Source organism: Juglans regia, chromosome 13 (genome assembly GCF_001411555.2).
Source record: "Juglans regia cultivar Chandler chromosome 13, Walnut 2.0, whole genome shotgun sequence".
Lineage (NCBI taxonomy): Eukaryota > Viridiplantae > Streptophyta > Magnoliopsida > Fagales > Juglandaceae > Juglans > Juglans regia.
In genome coordinates, this window is record NC_049913.1 from 24,399,312 (window position 1) to 24,412,878 (window position 13,567).

Below are 13,567 nucleotides of genomic sequence, written 5' to 3' on the forward strand. Positions count from 1 at the left end.
TCTTCTAAAAGCGTGTGGAATTGTATTCGTATGAGAGGTCCAGATTTCCCTTGGGCAAAATGGGTCTGGCATCCTACTCTTCCCAAGAAAATGTCGATTATTATGTGGAAGGCCATACATGATTGTCTTCCTGTGGATGACAGAATCTGCATAATTGGTGTTTCTATTGTCTCCCGATGCGATTGTTTCTCCAATTCTAAGTATGAAGATCTTAATCATAGTCTTGCGAGAGGGGAATTTGCTGAAAAAATTTGACGTATATGCTCGATGGTTCTTGGAGTTCCTTGGATGGAAGGTGGTTCATGGAGATAGCAGATGGAGTGTTGGTATAGGCGGGCAAGAAATTCTAATATTCCTGATCAATTGCTGGTCTTCTTCCAGCTATCATTACTTGGCGATTATGGGGGTGTCGTTGTAAGGCCAGGATGGAAGGCTTGATGGAATCGGTCCAACAGATTTGGTGTTCCATAAAATATTGGGTATCTCGGATTGCTTTAAAGCTCAAGGATGTTAATTTGCTTACTCGGTGTGATGAAGGTGTTTTACAAGGTTTCAATATGCCATTAAATGTCATGAGGAAGGAGTTTATTTTTTCGGTCAAGTGGAAGCTTCCTAAGCAAGGTTGGGTTAAATTGAACGTAGATGGTTGTTCTTTTGGTAATCCGGGTCCTTTGGGTGTGGGATGCATTATTCGGGATGATAAAGGTGATTTGCTTTGCGGTTTTGCTACAGCCACTGGGCACAATTCTAACAACTATGCAGAGTTGATGGGTTTACTTCATGGGCTTTGGCACATTGGCTTGTTGGGTGTTTTTTGTGTGGTTATTGAACTTGACTCCATGTTAGTGCTTAACTGGTTGAGGAATCAGAGATGTGGCTTGTGGTACATGGAAGATTATTGGGATGAAATCCAAAGTCGTATAGCTGGGCTTAATGTTTCTTTTGTTCACTGCTATAGAGAATGTAACTCGGTTGCTAATGGGATTGCTAAAGTGGGTGCTAAGGGTCAATCTAGCTCTCGGTTTTCTTTACTAGAGCTGCCTGCTCCTATTAGAGGTAATATTCGGCTGGACAGAGGGGGTATTCCCTATATATGAAAAACTCGAAGACGTTGTTAGTGGGTTATGGGCACTGGTTTTGTCTCCAGGTATGTCTTTCTTTGCTCTCAGTTAATTTTTTTTTTCTGACTTTATGTTTGTGTAGGTTTTTTCTTGCAAGTTGTGGCTTTGAGTTTTTTATTTATTTTTGCTTTCTTAGTGCCAATTGTATTGTGATTGAGTTTATATAGTTTTTTTTTTTAGGCCTGGGTTTTGGTTTATTTTTATATTTGTAGCCCCCAGGCCTCGGGTTGCAACAACGGTATTCCTCGCCATAAGTGAAGGTTTATTAATAAAATTGGGACAGAGCTGCTATGTGGGTGGCTTCTAGCTCTTCCTAAAAAACCAGAAAAAAGGAAGATGGGTAAAATTAAGGTTGATATTCTTGATTATCACACCGGTGACTTCGGAGATTTGGTAGCGTGGCTTGCTTCTTATGTTAGTACGCTGACTCGCACGTATGCACCGACGGCTACATGCTCCCGGTCTAAAGATCCCCAAGATGTGAAATACCACATCAGAAATCGTTGCTTGGTAATAAGCTACATCTCTAGCAACTAAGTATATAACATGTTAATTTAAAGTTATTTTGTATTTATACTAATTGTTTATAATTTTTGAAATGATGAGTTTGAACTTAATTTTGCCTGACTAGAGGATCGATTAACAGTTGAGGAACTGATGTCGAATGCATTCTGGAGGTACAAAAGTTGATGTCATGCACACTACAAGAAGTTCAGTACTATAACAGAAGCGTGCCAAGATCCATTTCAAGCAATGCTGCCCAACGAATGAGAGAATGTTTGTGATATGTTTGAAAATCCTGCTTATCAGGAAATTTCACTGTTATCTTTTTTTAATAGTATATGATAAGTGTATTAAGCATATAAACATAATTTTTTTAGCAACAGAGCACTGTGAACCAAGCAAATAGATCAAAATTAACGATACACCATCATGCGAGTTCTCGATCTTTTCATCGTTTGTCTAAAAAAATGATAAGTTATTCTCTTCCCTGTTAAATATTAACATATAATACACTTTTCTGATTTAAGTTCTAATAACCTTTTGCAGGAAGAAGAAAGTCCTGCTAACTATGATCTAACCTGATTATATGCTTAAACACATAAAAATCGTGATGTTTGGACCAGTCCCGAAGCAGAGGCAAATTATGTAAGTTTAAATTTATTTAATTCCGTTATCTAATAATATTTTTTTTACTTATACTAATTTTAATATTTTTATTTTTGTAGGAAAATATGATATCTCTTAAAAAAACTGCTATGGATCTAATTGATGAATCATCTGTTAATGATGCTCAGATCATTTCTCAAGCTATTGGATCACGTTTTGGATATTTGAAGGGCCTAGGATGTTGCGTGAAACCATCATCAACATCATCATCCTCTTCTCGAGCCAAATCGAATGACGATAAGACTAAGGAATTAGAGAAAACAACACTTGAGATAGAACGATTTAGGTCCAAGGGAAAATAATTACTGACCCGATTAGATCAAACAGTGGATTTCGAGGTGAAATTAGAAGAGAACATGTAGAAGAGGTTGGAGTTGAATAACCAAAAAATATTTGAACAGTTTCAATCAATGATGTCCCAAAACTCTTTGGCACCACCATAATCTTAAAATTTATTTTTTCTTTAATTGCCTTTATATTATAATGTTCCAAAACATTTGAACAATTGATGTTTAAATTACAATTTGTGTAATATTAGTATGGTATTTTTAATTAAATTCTGATCTGTATGATTAATACTATTCAAACGGTAAATAACCAGTTTGAATGGTAAATTACCATTTATAAACCCATTGGAACAAAAACTAACCCATCCGAATGACAACTAAGAAATATAGTCTGAACGGACGCTCGAACAATAAAATATTTGTTCGAACAACATTAATATGCAAAACCACATTCGAACAGATATAGTTTCCGAAAATATAATTTTAATTCGAACGGACATAATTTATGTTTGAACACAAGTCATTTGAAAATTTTATTAGTTCGAACGCATAAAATTTGATCGAACACTCCAATCGTTCGAACAAGATCAATTATGGTCATTAGTTCGATTGAATATTTCATATTATTCGAATGGACGTGTCGGTTCGAAAGAAGAATTTTTCCATTCGAACATTGTAGTGAGACAAAATCGGTTCGTCTAAAAAAAAAAAGTTCATTTTAAACGGTTTCGACTGGTTCCGCCTAGTTTCAACTCTAAAATTGATATTTTGAGTCAAAATTTGATTTTTGTCTCCAAAACATTTTTTGAGATGGTCTTTGCGAGACAAAATTTTTTGATCTCCAAATATAATTTGGGATAAAATTTGGAGTTTTGGAAGAAAATTTTTTATCTTAAAAAATCCAATCTCTTGTAATGTAATGTTGGGTAGTGACATTCGAACTTTTGCAAGTACTTGATATTACCAACTTTGTTGCAAATAATTTTATTACCAATAAATTTATTTTACTTGCAATTATGTTTAAGAGCGTCAACAATTTTTTTGATTAAGACCCCGTTTGGAATAAAAAATGAGTTGGGATGATTTTTGATTTGTTGAATAAAATATTATTATATTATTATTATTATAGTTATTTTGAGATTTGAAAAAGTTGAATTATTTATTATATTTTGTGTAAAAGTTTAAAAAAATTATAATGATAAAATGAGATGAGATGAATTGAGGTGAGTTTCGACAATTGTGTAATCTATTAGCCACGACATGGGTTTGCAACAAATAATATAGTACGCTATTATTGGTCCGACTTTCCTTACAAATAATTTAATCACCGCCAAGTTTACTTTCCGTGTAATAATCTTTAATGGACGTTGCACAGAGGATTTCTCCTCTGCGGATCAGTTAATTTTTTTATTCTTACTTTTTCTTTTACTATTTTTTAAATTTATTTAGATAATTTTAAAAAAGAAAAAAATTACATATTCATTTACTTAGATATTAGCGCTTGTTTTCTCGTTCGGCAGCGAGGACGGGGAAACAAGCGCTAGGAGCTCCTCATCGCATTCAAATTTAGCCATGTCCTCCCCCTTCAGGTTAATCCATGCCTCGATTCCATTCCCTGACTTGGCGTCAAAAAAGGTGACCAGATTCATGAAGATCAACCTGGCAGAGCCAACCCACACCGGCTTCCCCCACCCAAAGTCAGCTTCATATATAGGAAACCTGCACAAGCTGGTGAAGCTGAATGATACCACCTCTCCTTTCGTTACTCTTGCGGCTCGCTCTTTGATGAAGTTCAAGTGCTCCTCATTCTCTCGAAGTTCCTTCACGAAATCCGCGTTCACTTTCTTTATAGAGTCCCTAACTTGGTTAACGATGCCATGACACTCGCCAGGATGATCGGTATCCATAGACGGTACAGAGATCGCCACCCGACTTATGTTCCCGAAGTAGTTCTCTGGAAGTGGCGGGTCCATCCTGGTGCGTAGGTTAACAGCATGGAGAACGGTGTAGAGCTTACGCTGATCTTGACCCGATTTCGATTGAGTTGTAGCCATGAAACGGGTCCATATGAAAGCTGACAAGGCCTCGACGCGCGTTGGGCGCCTTGAATATTCACTGTTTTCAGTGTATTTGGCTCTAACTGCGGCAATTGCGGGCGCATCAAACACAAACCTCTTCGCCACAATGTTGTCCTTCACGATCCCCGTCCTCGGTTCAAAGCCCGTCAGAGCTTTTGGTGGGAAAAGAGTTGCGGAATCGAATCGAGGCCGGCTCACCATTATTTCACAGTTCTCTCCGCGAGTATTATTAATGGCAGCCCAACTGTTGAGAAACATGACGAATGACAAGGCGTCTGCAACTTTGTGGGACATGCCAAGACCGATAGCAATCCCACCGCAGTTGAACGAGGTGACTTGAACGACTGCAGCTAAATCGTTGACATCGTCGAGTTCTAGAGGTAGAAACTTGTTGAGCTCAGCTGGAACTGGGTCCTCCAGAAATTCAACAAGTTGGCAGTTGGCTTTGGCTTCAACATAGTGGATACCATCGTCGTTGCAATCAATAAAGAGATTGTCCTTAACCCGTCCTGCTAGTGGGTAGAATCGGGTTAAGGTCTCGGACACGGATTTCTTAAGCTGCAGTTTGTGCAAGTTGGTCAGACTGTTATGGGCTTCTAAATTAGGGAAGAAGAGAACCAAAGGCATAAAAACTGGGGGTGCTATTTGATCGAGAAAGGAGAGCTGGTAATGACGGAGGTGGGGCGGAGTTGGAGAAGAGGGCTTGATGTTCTCCTCGGAGATAACTTGGATAAGTAAATGAGAAATGATACTTGCAGTCGTGAGCGTGCAGTCGCCGTGCAGTCGCTTTGAAAAAAGTGAATAAATAAGGGACCCACCTGAAAATAAATTAATTTTTTAATAGTGGACCCCACTCTTTTTCAAAGTGACTGCACGGCGTTTACGCATTCCACGACTGTATGTAGCATTACTCTAAGTAAATTAGCCTTCATTTTCTACATCGAGTGATGGTAGAAATTCTTCTGAAAAGTCAAAGGACTTAAAAGAAGGATTATATCCCAAAGCTGAAGCTGGCAATGTCGAATTAAAGGAATTAATCGAGTGTGTAGGGAAATTAGCCACCCGAGGCCGGAATTATATAGTGGTGTTGCCGGAAGAAAAGTCAAGAATGACTGCTCGCTAGCTAGTACTATATATATATATATATATATATCACTCGAAAATGTGTACAGGATCTTGGTTTCAACAGATGTATATTCCAATTATTATTCGCAAATCTTGGATGCTTTTTATGTCAACACCTGTCGTTATCACTACAAAAAAATTATTTATTTACAATCAATTAATTTCAATTAAATAATTATTTACAGTTAAAATTGATTGCCAAAAGTGTTTTAATTACAATAAATTAATAACAAAAAATCATTTTTCTTATAGCTATATAGTGTATATATATATGCTAGAAGCCTTTCTCCCCACCATGTACGTATTACAAACGCATGTCTTAGATGCATTTTTTATTTCTTTGTTTTATTTCATATATATTATTTAATTTATATGTTTTTATTGTGAAAGGTTGAGCTTCTATCATATATATATATATATATATATATGAATTGTGTTATACAGAAACTTTATATTCTTATACATCACTTAAAAATATGTAATTTTATTTTTTTTATCTTTATATTTCATATTTCAATTCAATATAAAAGTTGAAAATAAAAAAAAATAATATCATATATTTTTAATTGATGTGTAGGATACTGTAGAGCTTATGTATATAATTTTTGTATATATATTAGTTGCGTCGCGCGGATGCAGCAGTACTAGCTAGTCCTAGCACGGGAGATTCTAATTGCATGCATGCATGCATGCTGCCGGCCAATTAAGAAGTTTTTTGTTTCTTCGATCTTCATATATATATATATATATATATATATAGAACCTTTATATCGTTTCAAAGTGGTTATAATTAGAACTATATATAACTACTTTAGTACTTTCTCGGTAGGAGCAATACTCAAATATAGCATAATATTGTACTAATACGTACTACGCCGATGCAATAAATATTAATAAGTTAATCCAAGTGACGGCTGTGTCAAGAGCTAGCGTAATTAATTATACTTAATTCCAAGTCTCAAAATCAATCGATCATGCATGTTCTGATCATCTGGCGATCGACGTTAATTACTTGTTTTCTATTTTGAAATATTGAGTGCATGATATTTATAATTACTTAGATCAATAATTAAATTAGATTAACGATGCAATTAAATATTACATATGTTCGTGCATGAGATCGATCGAGAAGTACTTATAATATATTAATTAATCTATAAAATAATTAATACCATTTATATATTATCTTAATTTCATTCCAATATAAAAGAACTGTCATGTATTATGCTGGTCATGTCATGAATACAACAATTATATATGCCAAATATGTTAATGTAGTAACTAATTAATTAATTTGGAGGTTGGTGATCGGGCTGATGACATGGTCTAGTTCGATCTAGAGATCCTTGAAATTTGTTGAATGTAATTAAAGTTGGCATATATATATATATATATATATATATAGATCGAGCCACTTTGGAAATTACATGTAAATTACAACGTACGTTGTCTCTCGATGATATGCATCTGGAAGATAGACTCGGTCATGAGTCAGTCATCATGCACATATATATAACAAAACAAGTTGGCTAGCTAATTACTTCGACCCCAAGCTTAAGAGATCATGTTCGTTCAAATATAGAAGCTGCACCGATCTAGCTAATTAATACTACAAGTTCTGGGAAAGTGATCGAAGAAAAAATGTCATTCATGAATAGTTAATGATTGACATATGAATCGATGAGCTGCTAGAATTCAACATTGAAAATAACAGTACACTTAAAAGTCTCTGCAAAAATATATATACCAAATTAATTAACGTTATTCTTACACACATTATTATATTCACAATATATATATATATAATATATATCCTAGTAGTGGAAAAACTTATATGTACTGCATTCATGATGTTCAAACGACAAGTTGTACTAATAGTCGTCATGCCGCGTTATAGAAAAGTACTACCAAGCTAGCTTGCAGCTTTTAATTTCTTCATAAGACCATTTCTTTTTTCCAAAATTAGAGTTTTTACGCGGAAAGTACTAATATCGTGAGGCGTTCGCAGATAAGGGCGAGACGGCGCGGCCGGGTGGCTTTTGGAAATAATATTATAATTCGCTGACTTCGGTGGTAGGACCGAAGAGATTGGCATTATTTAATGTGAAAACGGCGTGCAGTACTAGTTCCACCAATGTTGAAAGGGATTTATTATCAAGATATTTGGACCAAAAGATATATTTCTTTTTGTTTTAATTTCTAGTGCTCATATTACTCTTGATCATACTTATGTAATCCCTACAAAATTTTATAAATTGATATGATTTGATATAATATGATAAATTATAAAATATTAAATCTAACGTATTATATAAAATCATGCCAGCATGTAAGTTTATTTTTATAAAATCTCTTTGTATTTATAACATTTTTCTCTATGTGTAGAAGTAGGAGGGGAAGTTTGGAATTAGTAATAAATTCAATTTCATTTATTAGTATATATGATCAATATTGTTCTTTAATTTTCTTTTTTCACAAAACATAATTGTTCCAATGAATTTCTTTTCGGGATAGTCTCAATTTCCTCGTTTTATATCCTCGATTTTACATCAATTAATATTAAGGCAATCTTGCTTATATGGAAATAAAAGGATTGGCATCGATCGATTACTAAAGCTGGCCATTCGTGGTGCTGCTCAAATCTGTCTTGCAAGCCATTCCTACTTATATCATAGGGATATTTCTCCTAGCTCTATCCATTACCAACAGATTGGACCAGTTATCAAGGAAATTTTGGTGGGGTTTCAACAAGGACCAATCAAAGATTCATTGGGTCAAATGGAATAAACTCAGTAAATCAAAGGATTAAGGTGGATTGGGGTTTAGGAACTTTAACAGCTTCAATCTTGCTCTTCTAGCAAAACAAGGGTGGAAAATTCTGATAAGTCTTGAATCTCTGCCAGCTCTCATCCTAAAACAGAAATATTTCCCACATGTTTCGATCTTAAATGCTAAAATGAGATTTAGGCCTTCTCTAGCTTGGAGGAGTATGCAAACTGGCCTAAACCTGTTACAAGAAGGCTAATATGGAGGATTGGTAATGGTTTAGAAGTGAAGATATGGGAGGACAGATGGCTACCAAAACCTCATTTTCTAGCTCCTATCACTTGTAGAAATGGCACAACAGAAGTGACTTGGGTGGCTGACTTAATTGACCCAATTATTAGGAAATGGGATGATAATCGTCTATCTAATTTGTTCCTTTAGAATACAGTGGGCATCATAAAAACCATCCCCATCAGTTTGAGCAATAGAGTGGGTCGAGTGACTTAGGGAGCACAAGTAATGCCATCTTCTCAGTGAAGGTTGAGAACGACAATCCAATCAAGATAGTGGGACCTCAAATGTTCAAGCTCATAATGATTCTTTGAAATCTTTGTGGAAACTACCGGTGCCAAATGGAGAAAGGATGTTCCTTTGGAGAGCATGTAATGAGGCTTTGCCGACTTTTAACATTTTTTTAAGAGGAAAATTATAGATGATAACCTGTGTCCAATCTGTCATCTAGAGGAGGAATCTTCAAGGCATGTGTTGTGGAGTTGCTCAAAATGTTTGGTGTCAAGCAAGTATACCTTTACAGAAACTATCTCTGGAAGGTGCTTGTTTTAAGGCTATATGGGAACAAATGTTAGCAAAATTAACATAACATGCTCTAGAAGAAGCTGGTATGATCTTAAGACTCATTTGGTCTAGGAGGAATGATTTCTTGCATGGAAAAGAATTCAAACACCCTAATGTTATTAATCATAAAGCTTATGAAGACCTAAGATGTTTGAAGGCTATTACAACAAATGCAACTGCTGCTACAGCTATTGCTTGTTCCCTTAGTGTTCAGAGTTGGAAAAACCCACCAGAAGGAAGATAACTGGGATGCTTCTATCAATGAATCTAGAAGCTTAATTGGAATGGGAACTATACTTAGAGATTGCACTGGATTGGTCCTTGGTACACTTAGAGCTAGAAGGAATCTCAGACTCTCTCCACATACTGCAGACGCATATGCTATGATGATGGTTGTCCTTTTCTATAAAGAGGCTGGGATTCAAGAGTTTATTCTTGAAGGTGATTCAATGCAGGTGGTCGAGAAGTTGCAGAAATCCTTGGAGGATTGGAGTCTAGGTAGATTAATCATAGAGGATACTAAAAATGTGTTACGGTCTTTTGCAATTTGGAGTGTTTGGCATACTAAAAGGGATGCTAATATGGCTGCTCACATGCCAGCCAAGGATGCCCTTTTAAGTGAAACTGATCTTTATGATCTTGAGAGCATACCTGATTGTATAAAGCAAATAGTTTCCTTTGAATCTTTGTAATCCTTTGCTTATGCAATAAAGTTATCTTTATTTAAAAAAAAAAAAAAAAAACTGGCCAATCGAGGTTGTCTCCACCAAGTCCCTCATATTAGAAAACAAATAAATAAATAATGTTTTGTAAGTGAGGCAAGGTAATAGAATCAAGAAAAAACATTTTTAATTAGCGGTAGGTGAATTGGCAGTGGACATGTTCAGCATTTGCCTCCATCCAGATGATGGTCAATAGTTCAAGAAAGGGTTAGCCTGATTTGGATGCTGAGATTAGATAAGAAGATAAGAAGAAAAATTTGTGAATAATAATAAAATACTTTATGAATAGTAATAAAATAGTTTGAGTTTAGGTGTTTTATGGAGTGTTCAAAGAGGAGAGAGAACACTACAATAGATTTTGGCTTTTGTGATGGATGAAACCGTCACAAAAAATGAGCAATCCGTCACAAAAACATTTTGTGATGGTTTCAGATTGTCAAGACGATCGTCACCTAAAAGGCGTCATATAATGTTTTTTGTGACGGCTTACTGTTCAACTTTCACAAATTTTTTTTTTTTTTTTTTTGCTGTGATGGTTGGAAGTCTTCCGTGAGATGTAATGTTCGAACGTGATTTTTTTTGTGACAGTTGAAATCCATCATAGAAGGTAACGTTCGCATGTATAAATCGACGTTCGAACGTTAACCCGACCGATTAACATTTGAACGTAAAAAAAATTTGAAGTTCATTGTTTTTGCCTCGCACAAATGATATTTATGTTCGAACGTTATCTCGGAGATATTTGAATGTAGCATTAATTGGATGTTAAAGGAGAAGATTTCAAATTTCAAATTTTTATCGTTTGGATGTTGGTTTGTTGTTTGCACATATCTATCCTAATCATTTGAACGTTAGATCGTTTGTGCGTTGAAACATGTGAACGTAGTGTCTTACATTTGAACGTTTTGTTGGAATTCGCTGGTATTTTGTTTGAACATTAATTCGAACGTGTAGCCATGTTTGAACGTTTGTTCTTTACATGCGAACGTTATGATCAGAAATAGTAATTTCATAAAATTAAAAAGTATACAAATTGTTTGATATTAAACCATGAATATAACAACTAATAATGTCTTAAATAAAAGTTTCTAATAATGATAATGATAATGATATTTTGATCATTTCCTCTTCTTCTTTGCCCACTGCGATCCTACTGAAGTGACATAACACATTCCATTTGGACCTTCATCTCCCTCTGTATTTGCTCCTAGACTTCAATATGTATTCTCTCATCACGGTCTCTTTATTGCTCCTGGAAATGCGTCTCTAAATCAGACTGCCGCAATAAGAGAGACTCCAATTCTTGTTGTCTCAACTTCATCTACTCAATTTATTGGCGTGCTGCATCTAAATCTTTAGAAAGATTGTTAATTTCCGAAGTAGAGATCGTGGAGGATGAATCGACGTGCTTGAAAGAACGTTTCAAACCTCTTACCAAACCAGATTTTGTCTCGAGAACTTGCATGAATATGTCTATATCAGTAGGAGATGATTCCTTAGAGGCTGATTGGATCTTAATCATTTTTTCCTACAATTACCACAAAAACAGACATTAAGTAACATATTAAAAAAAATGAGAAATCAAACATAATATGAACTCACATTTTGCATAATTTATTCACAGAAAATAACTTCACTTACATAATTATCTTTAGCGACATGATCAACCTACTCATTGTGCTCATTAGTGTGAGTAGCAGCATAGACATGAATGAGGAAAAAATTTTCATGATCATCACATTTCTCACAAAGCCACATTAGTAATTTTAAAAAATAATGTTAGTACTTAAATAAAAAAATATGATAAAAATGGGTGAGAATTAATAACTTATTAATTACAATTTTATTCGTAAGACGTTGGAATGACCTTGAGCCGACGCGATAGTGGATTGTCTAAGCCGTTCAATTCTGTACATTTTTTTTTTGAAATCAAAGATCATATATATTCCTCAAGCAAATGGATTACATTGTTCCTTACAAATAATATGCTCAATACATCTTGGAATACATTCAAGGGAGAATAAATCTTCTACACTATTAAGGGCATCATTGGCTAGCAAATGAGCTGCCATATTAGCATCCCTTCTTGTGTGCCCAATACTCCAGCAAGGGAAAGACTTCAGTATAGCTTTAGCATCTTCAAGAATTAGACCTCCAAGGCTCCAGTCCCTGACCGAGCTCTTCATCTATTTAACCACCTGTAGGGAGTCCCCTTCAAGGACAATGTTTGTAACTCTTGTGTCCTTGTAGAAAAGGATTGCCATCAACATTGCATAGGCTTCGGCAGTGAAGGGTGAAACTCTTAAGTTTCTTCTTGATCTGATAGTTCCCAAGACCATACCTTGGCAGTCCCTCAGAATGGGTCCGATGCCTATCACTCCCAAAGACTCATTTAAAGCAGCATCCCAGTTAAGTTTGTACTTCCCATCAGGAGGCTTTTTCCATGTAAGCTTCACTTCAGGACAGTTTGTTGCTCCATGAGCACTGACTTGGACCTTAGCTGCTTTTGAAAAGTCTTGTATCCTTATAGGCCTTACGGTGTATAGAGTTGGGATGTCTAAGTTCCTTACCATGCACTGCTTCGTTTCTTCTATTCCATATAGGCCTTGCAATTGATCCTGCCACCTCAAGTTCAGCTTTCGGGAATTTTTCAGTTAACTGGTCCCAAATATCTCAAAACAAATCATGTTGCATGGTCATTTTCATACTTGATACTTGCTTGTCCCCATACGTCCTGAGTAGCACTACAACCCCATAACACATGACCTGTTGATTCCCTTTCTAGGTGACAAATTGGGCATAAGTTGGTCTCTCTCAGTTTTCTCTGCTGTAGGTTTGAGAATGTAGGGATAGCCTCATTACAATCCCTCCAAAGGAACATTCTAACTGCATTGGGCACCTGCAATTTCCACAAGGATTTCTAGGTGCTGCTTTGTGCATGGACTTTCGAGGGCCCTATTTCTTGCCTTGCCAGAGTCTCCCTATGTAAGTGATAGGCACTCTAGACTGAAAAGAGGCCATTTTTGGTCCATTCCCAAGTTAGTCTATCGTCTCTAATACCCAAGCTGACATGGATGGATTTGATTAGCTTCACCTCTTGCTGGGAAAATAGACTGTGGAGCAAAGGAACATTCTGGCTTTTCTGGCCTGGGATCATGAGATCTGCCACCCATTCCATCCTAGTATTCCTGTTAGCTGGTGTCAATAAATAAGGCTTTGGTAACCATCTAACCTCCCATATCTTTACTTTGAGTCCATTACCTATTCTCCATATGAGGAGGCCCTCTTTAAGCAAATCCAGTCCTGCCATCAAACTTTTCCAGACTAGGGATGGTCTACATCCCACTGTGGCCTTTAAAAGGTTCTTAGAAGGGAAATATTTATGCTTAAGAACTTGGGCAGAGAGGGAGTTTGGGTTATTAAGCATGTTCCACCCTTGTTTA

The 13,567-nt window shown here is 35.9% G+C and overlaps 1 protein-coding gene across 1 annotated transcript; it reads right to left on the reverse strand.

Annotated features, from left to right (window-relative positions):
- Positions 1-4,065: 4,065 nt before the first annotated feature.
- Positions 4,066-5,412, reverse strand: LOC108985317 (stemmadenine O-acetyltransferase-like; the record flags this gene model as incomplete). The annotated part of the gene is made up of 1 exon (XM_035684366.1): positions 4,066-5,412. A coding segment is annotated over one exon (1,347 nt), but the record flags the coding sequence as incomplete, so codon positions are not given.
- Between the last annotated feature and the right edge of the window lie 8,155 nt (positions 5,413-13,567).